The following is a 14,441-nucleotide window of genomic DNA, read 5'->3' on the forward strand; positions in this document are numbered from 1 at the left end:
TTAATACAGTGTAGTATTAGTACTTTCACTGTAATAGAGTATTAATACAGTGTAGTGTTAGTACTTTCACTGTAACAGAGTATTAATACAGTGTAGTGTTAGTACTTTTACTGTAACAGAGTATTAATACAGTGTAGTGTTAGTACTTTCACTGTTACAGAGTATTAATACAGTGTAGTGTTAGTACTTTCACTGTTACAGAGTATTAATACAGTGTAGTGTTAGTACTTTCACTGTAACAGAGTATGTACACAGTGTAGTATTATGAGAGCCAGCAAGGGGCGGCATCACGTTTAAAATATGGAGTTTCATTTCATTTATATTAATTACATTTACATTTTCCTAAAAACGTCCATCTTTTAGATGCTATTGGAAAAGTATATTTTCTACTGATTCCACCAGAGTTACAACTAATATTAGGTTTAATTGTTATCAATAAATGAGACACTTTAACATTTTAACCTGAAGATAAATGCTCCTGAATATGAACCATGTTTCATCTTAATCCCATAATATCTGTAGTTATTTCACTCCTTTAATACTCCTAAACTTACAGTATACTGCCTGCTTATACATATTTATATGTGGTATTTATTTACATTATTTATATGTTTTTTTTTTTTTTTATGTCAATTTATTGAACATGTCAGAAACAAAACATACATCAATACTAATAATAATATATATTGCTTCTTCCTTTTCTTCCTTCTCACTCATAATAATAATAATTATACCAAAGTACAATAAAATAAATAATAATGATAATGCAAAAAAAAGAAATAAAAAGAAACAACAACAATAAATCTTAAATTAGTCTCTGTCGTGTTCAACAGGGGCAAGAAGAAGCTTAAAAAACTTTTCTGGTCCTACCCCTTCTAGCGTACATTTTCCTTGCAGTATAAATGAAGTAATTAGGTCATCGTCATCAGCGACATGTTTGTCTTGATACTTTTTTACAAAAACAATCAGGAAGTAATTACTTTTACAATTACAGGAAATAACAAAAGGAATTTTTACAGGTACTGTTCATAACCACTAATGGTTTGGCTCTTGAATAATACTTTCATTTTATATAAAGTTGTACAATTTTTCAGTGCATCACTACATTTATTCCACAGACTAACACCTTTTGATGAGATGCAATGAAGTTTGGCATTTGTACGTACGGGTGGTTTTTTGAAAATGCAGTTTCCTCTCAACATGTGCATGCCTTCTCTCCGTGTAAAAAGTCCCTGGACACCATGAGGCAAATGATGATTTGCGGCCTTGTACATAATTTGAATGGTTTTATAGTCAACCAGGTCTTGTAGTTTTAGTGTTTTTAGTTTGATAAATAATTTATTTGTTGGTTCTCTGTACGAATTTTGTGTATAACTCGTATTGTACTTTTTGTTTGGCTTATTTGTATTAGTTATTTAGAATATTTATATGTAAGTCTTAAAAACCCTGATTATTGATATAAGTGTGAATAATGTGATCTAATGAAATCAAAATGTTCCTGTTAGATATGTCCCCAAAGTGTCCTGGCCAGATTTGGACCCTTGGTTTGGTGTTTCCTGATCATCCTGAATGCTACGGCTAACTAAAGAAATACAATAATAATCTAACTTAAACTCAAACTGCCGCTGGGCCCAGAAAGCAAATGTTACGCAGGGAATAAAGTCCAATGTGTGAGGATCTGCAGTACTTCCTCCTTCTTTTCCACTTCTATGTTTGTTTGTCTTCCTGGCTGGGCGTGGCTGACCTACATTCTGATTCCCGCCAACTCATCTCCACTGCTGTTGTTCATCTCACTGATTGCCACTACTCACCTGCACCTGCTTAAAACCCTGGTTCCCATCCTCAGACTTCGCCAGTTCTTCGTTTATTCTTCAGTGATCTACACACACCTGCCGCTCTGCTTGCCACGTCCAGCCTCCGACTCCTCGTCTGAGTTCCCTCCGTGCTTCCGCGCACACCAGCTCATCCAGACTACATTCGCCAGCTCTGGATTCCCGGCTCTCCTCGTCGGTGTTTCCTCCGTGCCTCCACGCACACCAGCTCATCCTGTCTACATTCGCCAGCTCTGGATCTCCGGCTCTCCACGCCGGTGCTTCCTCCGTGCATCTCCGCACCTCCGTCTCCCCCTGAGCTATCCAGCTCCACGTCTGTCTTCTCTGAGCTCCTCTCTACACCTTGCCTGTGCCGTGGTCAAATAAAGACTATTGTTTGACACTTCACCACTGTCTCCGTCTAGTGTTTGCGTAGCGGGTTCTCATCTCCAGTCACTTCTCGGGAAGCGTAACAGAAGAACTGGCCAACAATGAACCCCGCAAGCACTGGAGCGGATCCCGCCACAGTCCATCATGCCCTGTCTAGTCAGGGTTCCCTTCTGGGTCAACACGACCAGCTCATTCGGGCGTTAGTCGAGAGCAATCAATCCATGGCTCATCATGTCTCAGAGTTAGCTTGCCAGATCTCAGCTCTAACTACCTCGGCTGCAGTTTCTCTTGCCACTCCCAATCCAGCTTTTTCTCCTACTCCACGCCAGGATTTCCCCATCACCGACCCTGAGCCATTCCACGGTGAGGTGGAGAAATGCAGAGGATTTCTTTTCCAGTGTAACAAGGTTTTTCGCCAGCGTCCTGTTTCGTTTGCAGCTGATGTTACCCGGATTAATTATGTTCTGAGTTTGCTCCGTGGCAAGGCTTTAACCTGGGCAGAGGCTTTGAGCTCTTCAGTGGACTATGACAATCTGCGTTTCGAATGCTTCTCTGAGCGTTTTTCTGCTGTCTTTGATCATCCCAATTATTCTGGCTCCGCCGAGAATCAGCTGCTCGGTTTACAACAGGGAAACCGGAGTGTGGCCGAATATTCCATCGAGTTTCACACACTCGCTGCAGAGGCTCGATGGGACGAGGCGGCTCTCAAGGCGGTGTTTTTGAGAGGATTATAGGATCAGCTCCGGGATGAATTAGCTGCACGAGACGTTCCAGCGGATCTCCAAGATCTGATTTCCTTGGTGTCCCGCCTGGACTGTCGTTTGCGGAAGCGCAGAGCTGAGCGGACACAGCGGAATCCACCTGTCTCACACAGTAAGCCCAGTTTTTCCACCTACCCTGTTCCCTCTGTGTTTAAGTCTCCCTCCGTTTTCTCGCCGCCCAGCGGGCGCACCTCTTCTCACGAGGAGGCTATACAACTGGGTCGCGCTAGACTATCTCCGGAGGAGCGTCAACGTCGGGCGTGTGCTGGCGAATGCATGTATTGTGGCAACGCTGGGCATGTCATTTCCAACTGTCCTGTACGCCCAAACGTGGGAGCTCGTCAGTGAGATTGGGGGTCCTGACGAGTCCACAGCCATCTTCTCTACCTCCATCTTTGTGCCGTTTTCTAATACCCGCCAAGATTTGTGTTAATACTATGACTTTGCCTATCCAAGCTCTCATTGATTCTGGTGCTGAGGATAGTTTTTTGGACCGTGAGTTAGCTGAACAGCTGGGACTCTGCCTGGAGCCGTTAGATGAACCTTTAACAGCCTATGCACTTAATGGACAAATAATCTCCTCTGTAACAGCACAGTCAGCCCCTTTGACATTGATCACCTCCGGCAACCACAGAGAGCTCATCCAGTTAAAGGTAATCTCTGCACCTTCCACACCTCTGGTATTGGGTTATCCGTGGCTTCGCACCCACAACCCACACATTGATTGGGTCAAAGGAAAGATCATTGAATGGGATCAGCACTGTCTCGCTAACTGTCTGTTATCTGCTGTACCTCCTGTCTCTGTCTCCCCAAACTCTGCTGCTTCTGTAGACTTAACTGGAGTTCCTGCGACCTACCACGACCTGAGATTGGTCTTCAGCAAGGAGAGGGCTCTCTCTCTTCCTCCTCATCGGCCCTACGACTGCTCTATAGATCTGTTTCCTGGGGCTCCTCTACCCACCAGCCGCCTCTACAACCTGTCCCGTCCTGAGAAGGAGGCTATGGAGCTATATATCACGGACTCAGTGGCTGCTGGGATTATTCGTTCTTCCTCCTCTCCCGTGGGTGCCGGTTTCTTCTTCGTTGGCAAAAAGGATAAGTCACTGCGACCTTGCATTGACTTTCGTGGGTTAAACAACATTACTGTTAAGAACAAGTACCCATTACCCCTTCTCACCTCTGCTTTTGAACCTCTCCATGAGGCAACCCTGTTCACCAAGCTTGACCTTAGGAACGCCTATCATCTGGTCCGTATCCGTCAAGGGGATGAATGGAAGACGGCTTTCAACACTCCCTTAGGTCATTTTGAATACCTAGTCATGCCCTTTGGACTCACTAACGCTCCAGCAGTATTTCAGGCTCTGGTCAACGATGTTCTGCGTGATTTCCTTAACCGCTTTGTCTTTGTTTACATAGACGACATCCTGATTTTCTCCAAAGACCTGGAGGAACACGAGAACCATGTCCGCCTGGTGCTTCAGAGACTGCTGGAGAACAAGCTCTATGTCAAGGCTGAGAAGTGTGAGTTCCACCAGAACCGGATCAGCTTCCTGGGCTATATCATTAGTCAGGGCAGAGTGGAGGCAGATTCTGGAAAGATCGAGGCTGTGGTCGAGTGGCCAGCCCCTACTACGAGGAGGGAGCTTCAGAGGTTTCTGGGCTTCGCCAACTTTTACCGCCGCTTCATCAGGAACTTCAGTAAGGTTGCTGCACCTCTCTCAAGACTCACCTCTGTCAACATTAAGTTCTTCTGGACCCCAGAGGCTAATGAGGCTTTTCTCAGACTCAAGTCCCTGTTCACCTCTGCTCCCATCCTCATCCAGCCAGACTCTGAGAAGCAGTTTATTGTGGAGGTTGATGCGTCAGACACTGGGGTGGGAGCTGTCTTGTCACAAACTGCTGGTTCTAATAACATCCTTCATCCTTGTGCTTTCTTTTCACGCCGCCTCTCTCCTGCTGAGCGCAATTATGACGTTGGAAACAGGGAGCTTCTGGGAGTAAAGTTGGCGTTAGAGGAGTGGAGACACTGGCTCGAGGGCAGCAAGCAGTCATTCCTGGTCTGGACAGACCACAAGAACCTCGCCTACATCCAGTCAGCGAGACGGCTGAACTCTCGACAGGCCAGATGGGCTCTCTTCTTCAGTCGCTTCAATTTTAGTCTCACATACCGTCCAGGTTCCCGGAATGTTAAGCCCGATGCTCTATCCAGACTGTACTCTTCTGACTCTCCCGAGCCCTCTGCTGGTTCAATCCTGCCCAAGAGTTGTGTTGTAGGCGCCCTCTCTTGGGAGATTAATAACACCATCCAGGAGGCTTTGAGAGAGCAACCAGATCCTGGTAACGGTCCTCCGAACCGTCAGTTCGTTCCCGATGCTGCTCGCTCCAAGGTTCTACAGTGGGTCCACAGTTCCCGGTTCTCCATCCATCCCGGAGTAAACCGCACACGCTCTCTTCTTAAGAGACACTTCTGGTGGCCAACTGTCAACAAGGACACTCAGGAGTTTGTTTCTTCCTGTCCCACGTGTGCTAGGAGTAAGTCCTCCCACCAAACACCTGCAGGATTGCTTCAGCCTCTACCCATCCCTAGTCGTCCCTGGTCACATATCGCCTTGGACTTTGTCACCGGTCTGCCTCCCTCCCAGGGTAACACCACAATTCTCACCATTGTTGATAGATTCTCTAAGTCTGCCCACTTTGTAGCTCTTCCTAAGCTCCCTTCAGCCTTGGAGACCTCCCAACTCCTCTCTGTACACGTTTTCCGGCTACATGGAATCCCTTCTGACATAGTTTCTGACCGCGGTCCTCAATTCACCTCTCGAGTGTGGAAGGAGTTCTGTCAATCCCTGGGAGCTTCTGTCAGTTTAACATCCGGATATCATCCCCAGTCAAACGGTCAGACTGAGCGAACCAACCAGGACCTGGAGTCAGCCCTCCGCTGCATCGTTGACCGTAACCCCTCTACCTGGAGCTCCCATCTTCCCTGGGTTGAGTACTCGCATAATTCCCTAACGTGTTCTGCTACTGGTCTCTCCCCGTTTGAGGCTTCTTTGGGGTACCAGCCGCCCCTGTTCCCTGAAGAGGAGAGAGAACTAGCAGTTCCCTCGGTCCAGCAGCATGTTCGTCGTTGTCAAAAGATCTGGAGAGACACTCGCTCTGCTCTCCTCCTGACTTCAGCTCGGAACCAACAGTCGGCCAATCGCCACAGACAAGCTGCTCCTCCTTACGTCCCAGGTCAGTCTGTCTGGTTATCTTCCAGGAACATTCCTCTCCTCACAGAATCGAAGAAGTTGTCTCCACGCTTCATTGGTCCCTTCTCCATTCAAAGGATTATTAACCCCTCTGCAGTCCGGCTGAAGCTTCCCAGAACATTGAGAGTCCATCCTACTTTTCATGTCTCCCAGATTAAGCCTGTTCACACCAGTGACTTGAGCCCTCCGGCCGTTCCCCCTCCTCCCCCCCGAGTCATTGATGACCATCCTGCCTACACAGTGCACCGTCTCATGGACGTCAGGCGCCGGGGCAGGGGCTTACAGTATTTGGTGGACTGGGAGGGTTACGGCCTCGAGGAGCGATGCTGGGTTCCTCGCTCCCGAGTCCTGGACCCTGTAATGATAAGGGCCTTTCACAGGGCTCATCCAGACAAGCCTGGTGGTCGCCAGGAGGCTCCCGTTGAGGGGGGGGTACTGTGAGGATCTGCAGTACTTCCTCCTTCTTTTCCACTTCTATGTTTGTTTGTCTTCCTGGCTGGGCGTGGCTGACCTACATTCTGATTCCCGCCAACTCATCTCCACTGCTGTTGTTCATCTCACTGATTGCCACTACTCACCTGCACCTGCTTAAAACCCTGGTTCCCATCCTCAGACTTCGCCAGTTCTTCGTTTATTCTTCAGTGATCTACACACACCTGCCGCTCTGCTTGCCACGTCCAGCCTCCGACTCCTCGTCTGAGTTCCCTCCGTGCTTCCGCGCACACCAGCTCATCCAGACTACATTCGCCAGCTCTGGATTCCCGGCTCTCCTCGGCGGTGTTTCCTCCGTGCCTCCACGCACACCAGCTCATCCTGTCTACATTCGCCAGCTCTGGATCTCCGGCTCTCCACGCCGGTGCTTCCTCCGTGCATCTCCGCACCTCCGTCTCCCCCTGAGCTATCCAGCTCCACGTCTGTCTTCTCTGAGCTCCTCTCTACACCTTGCCTGTGCCGTGGTCAAATAAAGACTATTGTTTGACACTTCACCACTGTCTCCGTCTAGTGTTTGCGTAGCGGGTTCTCATCTCCAGTCACTTCTCGGGAAGCGTAACACAATGTCCAGGCAGAAGATCCTTTCATCCGTTTATTGTAGTTTTCCAATCAAAGCAAAGAGAACTACTGCAACTACAATTATTACGATAATTAATGATTCATTTACTAAAACTAAAACAGTCAGAAAATAAATGTTTACTTAAAATAACATAAACCAATATTTAGCTCCAACTCTGAATGTAATGTTAGTTCAGTGAAGGCAGGATGTGCTTATCTAAACTCTGATTCATCTATTCTGCTTTATTAATGTCCTGCTCTTCATCTCTCTGCAGTGGGGAGGGCTCTTCATCTCTCTGCAGTGGGGAGGGGTCTTCATCTCTCTGCAGTGGGGAGGGGTCTTCATCTCTCTGCAGTGGGGAGTGGTCTTCATCTCTCTGCAGTGGGGAGGGGTCTTCACAGGGGCGGACTGGGACTACAAATCAGCCCGGGACTCTCGACCGGCCCACTTCGGTACTGCCGGCCCGCAAGTAAATACCGCGAGGAAATTGTCGACGGGGGGGGGGGGGGGGGTTGCTAGTGACTTATCCGACCGGCCCACATCGTCCGACCGGCCCACTTCAGTACCGGCCCATCGGGATTCGTCCCGAACGTCCCGATGGCCAGTCCGCCCCTGGCTCTTCATCTCTCTGCAGTGGGGAGGGGTCTTCATCTCTCTGCAGTGGGGAGGGCTCTTCATCTCTCTGCAGTGGGGAGGGCTCTTCATCTCTCTGCAGTGGGGAGGGGTGTTCAGGCCAAAGTCTGCGAACAGTCGCCTCGGCAGACGGGAAGTCATCAAACTTGACCTTAAAGTGGAGAAGTTTTTCTCCTTCGCAGAACTTCAGTTTCTCTCTCAGTCGGTCCGGATCGAACTCCAGCAGCTGAAACAGGAAGAGCTCAGATTCAGCAACATGGACCCCATCATTAACTACAACTCCCATGAGCCTCTGGGAACACGTCACTTAACAATAAATCATATTATTTATTTATGAATATTAGGACGGTCAAAGTCAATGTGTTAATAACTGAACTTTCACTTTTTCAACACGTGCACGCTTTCTGAACCTGAAAGATATCCCTTTAAAAACATTTAGAAACTACGGAAATCCCAATGAATACATTTCAATTACATATTTTAATCGATTGGAAGCCCTTTACATTGTCTGATATATATATACATATATATATGTGTATATATATATATATATATATGTATATATATATATATATATATATAGTTTTTCCACATTTGTATATTTCTATTTATACATTTATGTGACATTTTCTCCATTTAGTTAAAAAATTCTTCACATTGTGAAGAATTATGAAATGTTTCACATTAATTTCACGAAGTGTCATGAAATTAAAAATGTTCTTCACATTTCTCTGACTGTTATTTATCTTTAAAATTAGTTTTTCAGATGTTTTTGAAGGTTTTTCAAGTATTCTTTGTATATAAGATATGTTGTTTCTTTCTTTCCTTTTACACATTTTCTTCTCGACATGTTTCACATACTTTTTTTGGAATTTTTAAATATATTTTGTATTTCCTTAATAACATGGCCGTGGTGCTTCTGAGAAAAGGAGCTGAGATTAAACTCTGAAACGAGTCCTTGAAGAAGACGGACCAGATCCACTCTGATCAGTCCTACAAAGTTATCCTGGAAATATATAATTATATGAAATGTAGAGAAAAGCCTGACGCTGAGCTGTGGACAAGAAGACAAAGAGGAAGTGATCACCTTGTTCTCCACCACATGCAGAGCGATGCCCACATTATCCCAGACATAGTTCTCAAAAGGTCTGTAGCCAAGATCCTTCCTATTCACAGCCTCCATCTGCCGAGTCTCATCGTTCCGGGACAACACAAATCTGACAGAGAGACAGGAAGTCAATCCATAACTCATTTCCTTGTTGTCCCTCCCAGGTTACCTGTCATTGTTGTTTTCTCACCTGTGAGTTTCACACATGGCCTCAGGCCTCCAGATGAAGCGGCCATCTCTGTAGCAGCAGACAGCGTTTGGGTCGTCGCTCAGAAGAGGATATTCTGAGAACTGCTCCTGATTGGCCGGACTGTGGACCAGCACCACGTACATCACTTCCTGTTTGTACAGGTGGGTCTCATACACCCGCATGAGGGGCTGCTGACCGCCGCAAAACTGGAGAGAGAAGAAGAGCTTTTACACAGAATCACAGAATCACAGAATCACGTGGAAAAGTCGTTCAGGGTCCCATGTCATGGCCATTTCCACTGATCATAATTACATTGTTGAGGTATACTAAAATAGATTTATACTGTGCAATATTCCAAACTCACATTGGTTTCGCATACAGCATCTCTGTCAAGTATGTGTATTCAGCAGAGGTGGGACCAAGTCATTGTTTTGCAAGTCCGAGTCAAGTCTCAAGTCTTTGCGCTCAAGTCCAAGTCAAGTCTCAAGTCAGGATGGGAAAGTTCAAGTCAAGTCCAAGTCCTAAACTTTGACAAAACGAGTCTTAAACAAGTCATTATGTGCTTTTCAACAAATGTAATGACATCGATCAACAGAATAATACTTAATAATCAAACTGCTCTTTATTAGTCACATTAATCATTTAATAATCTTTTTTCTCTCTGCTGGTAAAGTAACGTGTTTTTTTCTATTGTAAGAGGGATCAGTAAGGTAAGGCTACCGTGACGGTTTGATTCAGAAGGAGTTTAATGTATAAGATCCCTGATGTTGAGGTTACCAGAATGTTTATTTCCACTGTGTACAACATGCTATAAGGGACCCACAATCTATCTTTATGCAAGGGATAATGTGCAGCGAGGCGTCTCTATGGGGAAGAGAACACCTGAATCTACATCCCTCTGCAGGTGGTACTTTAACTATATTTTGATGCTAATACTTTTGTACTTTTACTTGTAACATTTTGAATGCAGGACTTTTTATTGTAACCGAGTATTCCTACACTCTGGTACTTTTACTCAAGTACAAGATCTGAACTTCTCCCACCTCTGACAATAAATCCTGAGTGGTTACCAAAAAAAAACCCCTGCTCTGAAGGTTATTTTTATTTTACAAATCCTGCACTCAGCTTTGCTTTCTCCAATATCATTGAAATGCAGCCAGATGCTGCTTCTTTTTTCGGTTTTCGCTAATTTCTTGAGTTTTTCCGACGCGCTTGCATTTAAATCCGGCTCCCCGTCTCCCCGTGGCTCTGTAGCTGGCCTGTACCACTACACCTGCTGTCTTTGGAGCGTCTGCCCCCCACCCTTCTTTCACATAATGGTATGATCCTAGTGTGTCCTCGCATATGATTGGCCGCGTGGTGGCTCAGCAAAATAAAGTCCCGCCCCTGCCTGCATGGATTCTCAGCAAGAGTTGCAGCGGCTGAAGATTCTGCTCTCCCCGACGGGAGTCTGCTCTTCTAGCGGCATCTCGCGATCGGCGTGTTGGAGACCTCTGAATTAAATTATCAAGTCACCTCAAGTCAGAAGGCTCAAGTCCAAGTCAAGTCCCGAGTCATGAGTGTTCAAGTCCAAGTCGAGTCGCAAGTGTTTTGTGATTTTGTCAAGTCGAGTCCAAAGTCATCAAATTGGTGACTCGAGTCTGAATCGAGTCCAAGTCATGTGACACCTCTGGTATTCAGCAGTATTCACTCTCTCCACTAAACGACTCGTTGGAGCTCTTGCCCCCCCCTCCCTGTGAGCCCAGTGTGCTCTGATTGGTCAGCTCGGCCACTCTGTTCTGATTAGTCACCCACCAGAGAGGCTCCGCCCATGTCTAACACAGTGTTTTTTCGGCTCTGAGCGGAGCATCAATTTTTGTATAAGCTAACCTACGTTTGATAGTTGTTCAGTGTAATATGCCAACCTACTATGAACAAAAGCTAGTGGTTAATATTAGGCTAGCAATAACATGTTTACAATTGCAATCTTATACGGTAGTCTGCTACGTGTCGGTCATTCATTGTAGCTTGCATAAAAACAATGTTTTTCCTAGCATGTCTAGCTATAGGTAGCCTTGTTGTTTAGCTTTGTAGCATACATGCTAGGAAAGCCAACTATAATGTAATTAAGTTTTGCGACTGACCGTACGGTAGATCACCCGGAGTATACTGTCTATGAGTATTCCGTGTGTGAATGCAGACATTCTCCTGCTATGAGAAACATGTAAGGCCATCTGCTGACATTGTAGTTGATATATGTAAACGCTAGCAACTTCGTTAGCCCAGTTAGCACTGTGTCAATGGCTTGTTCTGTGTAATAAAACCACTATGAACAAAAGCTAGTGGTTCATATTAGGCTAGGAAGAACGTGTTTACAATTGCAATCTTATACGGGTAGTCTGCTACGTTCGGTCATTCATTGTAGCTGGCATGAAAACAATGTTTTCCTTAGCATGTCTAGCTCTTGGTAGCGTCATTGTTTATCTCGGTAGCATACACGCTATGAACGGTAGCTCGGTTAGGAACGCCAACTATAATGTACTCACCGTACGGTAAATCACCAGGAGTATACTGTCTATGAGTATTCCGTGTGTGAATGCAGACATTCTCCTGCTATGAGAAACATGTAAGGCCATCTGCTGACATTGTAGTTGATATATGTAAACGCTAGCAACTTCGTTAGCACTGTTTTGAACTGAACCTGAGATTCCAACAGTATATATGCTTGGCTGGCAGAGGGTGCGTCATAGCTCTGGGCGTGGCTACTGGGTATCCAGACGTCACGATGCCCAGGAAGAACATAAGAAATGTCCAACGAGACGTTCTGGGGCAGCATAGACAGGTCTTTTCTGTGTTAGAGTTTTACTCGCTACAGGGTGTACTTTGAGGGTTTGTGACTTTGCAAACCGTGCACATGCAGAAGCTACAGAACACATGGGGACGGGTAATAATCGGAAAAGCATGACATGGGACCTTTAACAGTTTGAGGGGCACACAGGCCATGGTGGCCGTAGGACGTACAATTATTTGTGGGGCCATGGCCGTTATGGCCACCGTGAAAATCCCACCCTGATTATGAGTCCTGAACCCTGACATGAGTCAGCATTATGAGTCCTAAACCTTGACATGAGTCAGCATTATGAGTCCTAAACCCTGACATGAGTCAGCATTATGAGTCCTAAACCCTGACATGAGTCAGCATTATGAGTCCTGAACCCTGACATGAGTCAGCATTATGAGTCCTGAACCCTGACATGAGTCAGCATTATGAGTCCTAAACCCTGACATGAGTCAGCATTACGAGTCCTAAACCTTGACATGAGTCAGCATTATGAGTCCTGAACCCTGACATGAGTCAGCATTATGAGCCTTAAACCCTGACATGAGTCAGCATTATGAGTCCTGAACCCTGACATGAGTCAGCATTATGAGCCTTAAACCCTGACATGAGTCAGCATTATGAGTCCTGAACCCTGACACGAGTCAGCATTATGAGTCCTAAACCCTGACATGAGTCAGCATTATGAGTCTTAAACCCTGACCTCAGTACCTGCAGACTGTAGGCCTCCAGCAGCTCCTGAAGGGGGAAGGTGAAGCGGTACGATCCCAGCCTGGAGCTCTTCTTGAAGGCCGGTGAGGAGGCAAACTCCCCCAGGAAGCTCTGCTGATCCTGGACCTGCTGCTCTGTTCGGTCCGGGTATGTTTCCTGGAGGAGGCGCTGCTCAGCTGATCTGAGTTCCTCCCTCCCCACCGACAGACCCCACCACACCAGGACTTTTCCAGTCGGGTTCTTGAAGCCTCCGGACTCCATGATGCCTTCCAAACCCAGTCCGTCGGTGTCGTGCTTCAGATGGCTCACATGGATCTCTGGTCGTGGGTATTTTGGGATTTTGTGATCATTAAAGAGGTAATTGTTTCCTGAGCCCTTTCTCTTTCTCAAATCGTCCAGCTTCAGATGCTCCTTCTTTACAAAGTGATAGTTACTGTTTCTCCTGTTCCTTCCAGCCTCCATGATCAGCTGGCTCTCCTCCTCCTCTGAGGATCTATTACAGCTGTACTCTGTCAGCTGTAATAGATCCTCCTCCTCTGAGGATCTATTACAGCTGACAGAGTACAGCTAGAGACTGAAGATAAACCCCTCCCACCACCACCCGTCGGGAGGCTCCGTTAGGAAATACAAATAATGAGTCATCATGAGAGGGAGGAGGGGAACAGGCCTCACACATGTTGCCAGATTCTTCACTTCCTGTTTCAGTGTCTTCAGGAAATCTCCAGTGCGGTGTTTATTTTTTACTGCGAAGAAAAACTCATATATATTTACAGTAAAAGTATAAGTATTAGTACTTTTACTATACCAGAGTACTGTAACAGAATCCTCTCCTGCTGATGTTCAGGTGCATATCAGTATGTAGTGTCTTTACTTTAAAGAGTCCTCTCCTGCTGATGTTCAGGTGTATATCAGTATGTAGTGTCTCTACTTTAAAGAGTCCTCTCCTGCTGATGATCAGGTGTATATCAGTATGTAGTGTCTCTACTTTAAAGAGTCCTCTCCTGCTGATGTTCAGGTGTATATCAGTATGTAGTGTCTCTACTTTAAAGAGTCCTCTCCTGCTGATGTTCAGGTGTATATCAGTATGTAGTGTCTCTACTTTAAAGAGTCCTCTCCTGCTGATGTTCAGGTGTATATCAGTATGTAGTGTCTCTACTTTAAAGAGTCCTCTCCTGCTGATGTTCAGGTGTATATCAGTATGTAGTGTCTCTACTTTAAAGAGTCCTCTCCTGCTGATGTTCAGGTGTATATCAGTATGTAGTGTCTCTACTTTAAAGAGTCCTCTCCTGCTGATGTTCAGGTGTATATCAGTATGTAGTGTCTCTACTTTAAAGAGTCCTCTCCTGCTGATGTTCAGGTGTATATCAGTATGTAGTGTCTCTACTTTAAAGAGTCCTCTCCTGCTGATGTTCAGGTGTATATCAGTATGTAGTGTCTCTACTTTAAAGAGTCCTCCTGCTGATGTTCAGGTGTGTATCAGTATGTAGTGTCTCTACTTTAAAGAGTCCTCTCCTGCTGATGTTCAGGTGTATATCAGTATGTAGTGTCTCTACATTAAAGAGTCCTCTCCTGCTGATGTTCAGGTGTATATCAGTATGTAGTGTCTCTTCTTTAAAGAGTCCTCTCCTGCTAATGTTCAGGTGTATATCAGTATGTAGTGTCTCTACTTTAAAGAGTCCTCTCCTGCTGATGATCAGGTGTATATCAGTATGTAGTGTCT

General features: G+C 45.8%; 1 protein-coding gene across 1 annotated transcript in view; it reads right to left on the bottom strand.

Annotated features, from left to right (window-relative positions):
* Positions 1-7,493: 7,493 nt before the first annotated feature.
* LOC117488213 overlaps positions 7,494-14,441 on the bottom strand; it is a 37,174-nt gene continuing 30,226 nt past the window's right edge. The window contains exons 5-6 of the mRNA XM_034137014.1: positions 7,872-8,120; positions 7,494-7,637 (exon numbers count right to left, since the gene is read on the bottom strand). Coding sequence (XP_033992905.1) covers positions 7,494-7,637; positions 7,872-8,120 — 393 coding nt within the window. The remainder of the gene's footprint in view (positions 7,638-7,871; positions 8,121-14,441) is intronic.

This window comes from Trematomus bernacchii, unplaced genomic scaffold, assembly GCF_902827165.1.
Source record: "Trematomus bernacchii unplaced genomic scaffold, fTreBer1.1, whole genome shotgun sequence".
NCBI classification, from domain to species: Eukaryota; Metazoa; Chordata; class Actinopteri; order Perciformes; family Nototheniidae; genus Trematomus; species Trematomus bernacchii.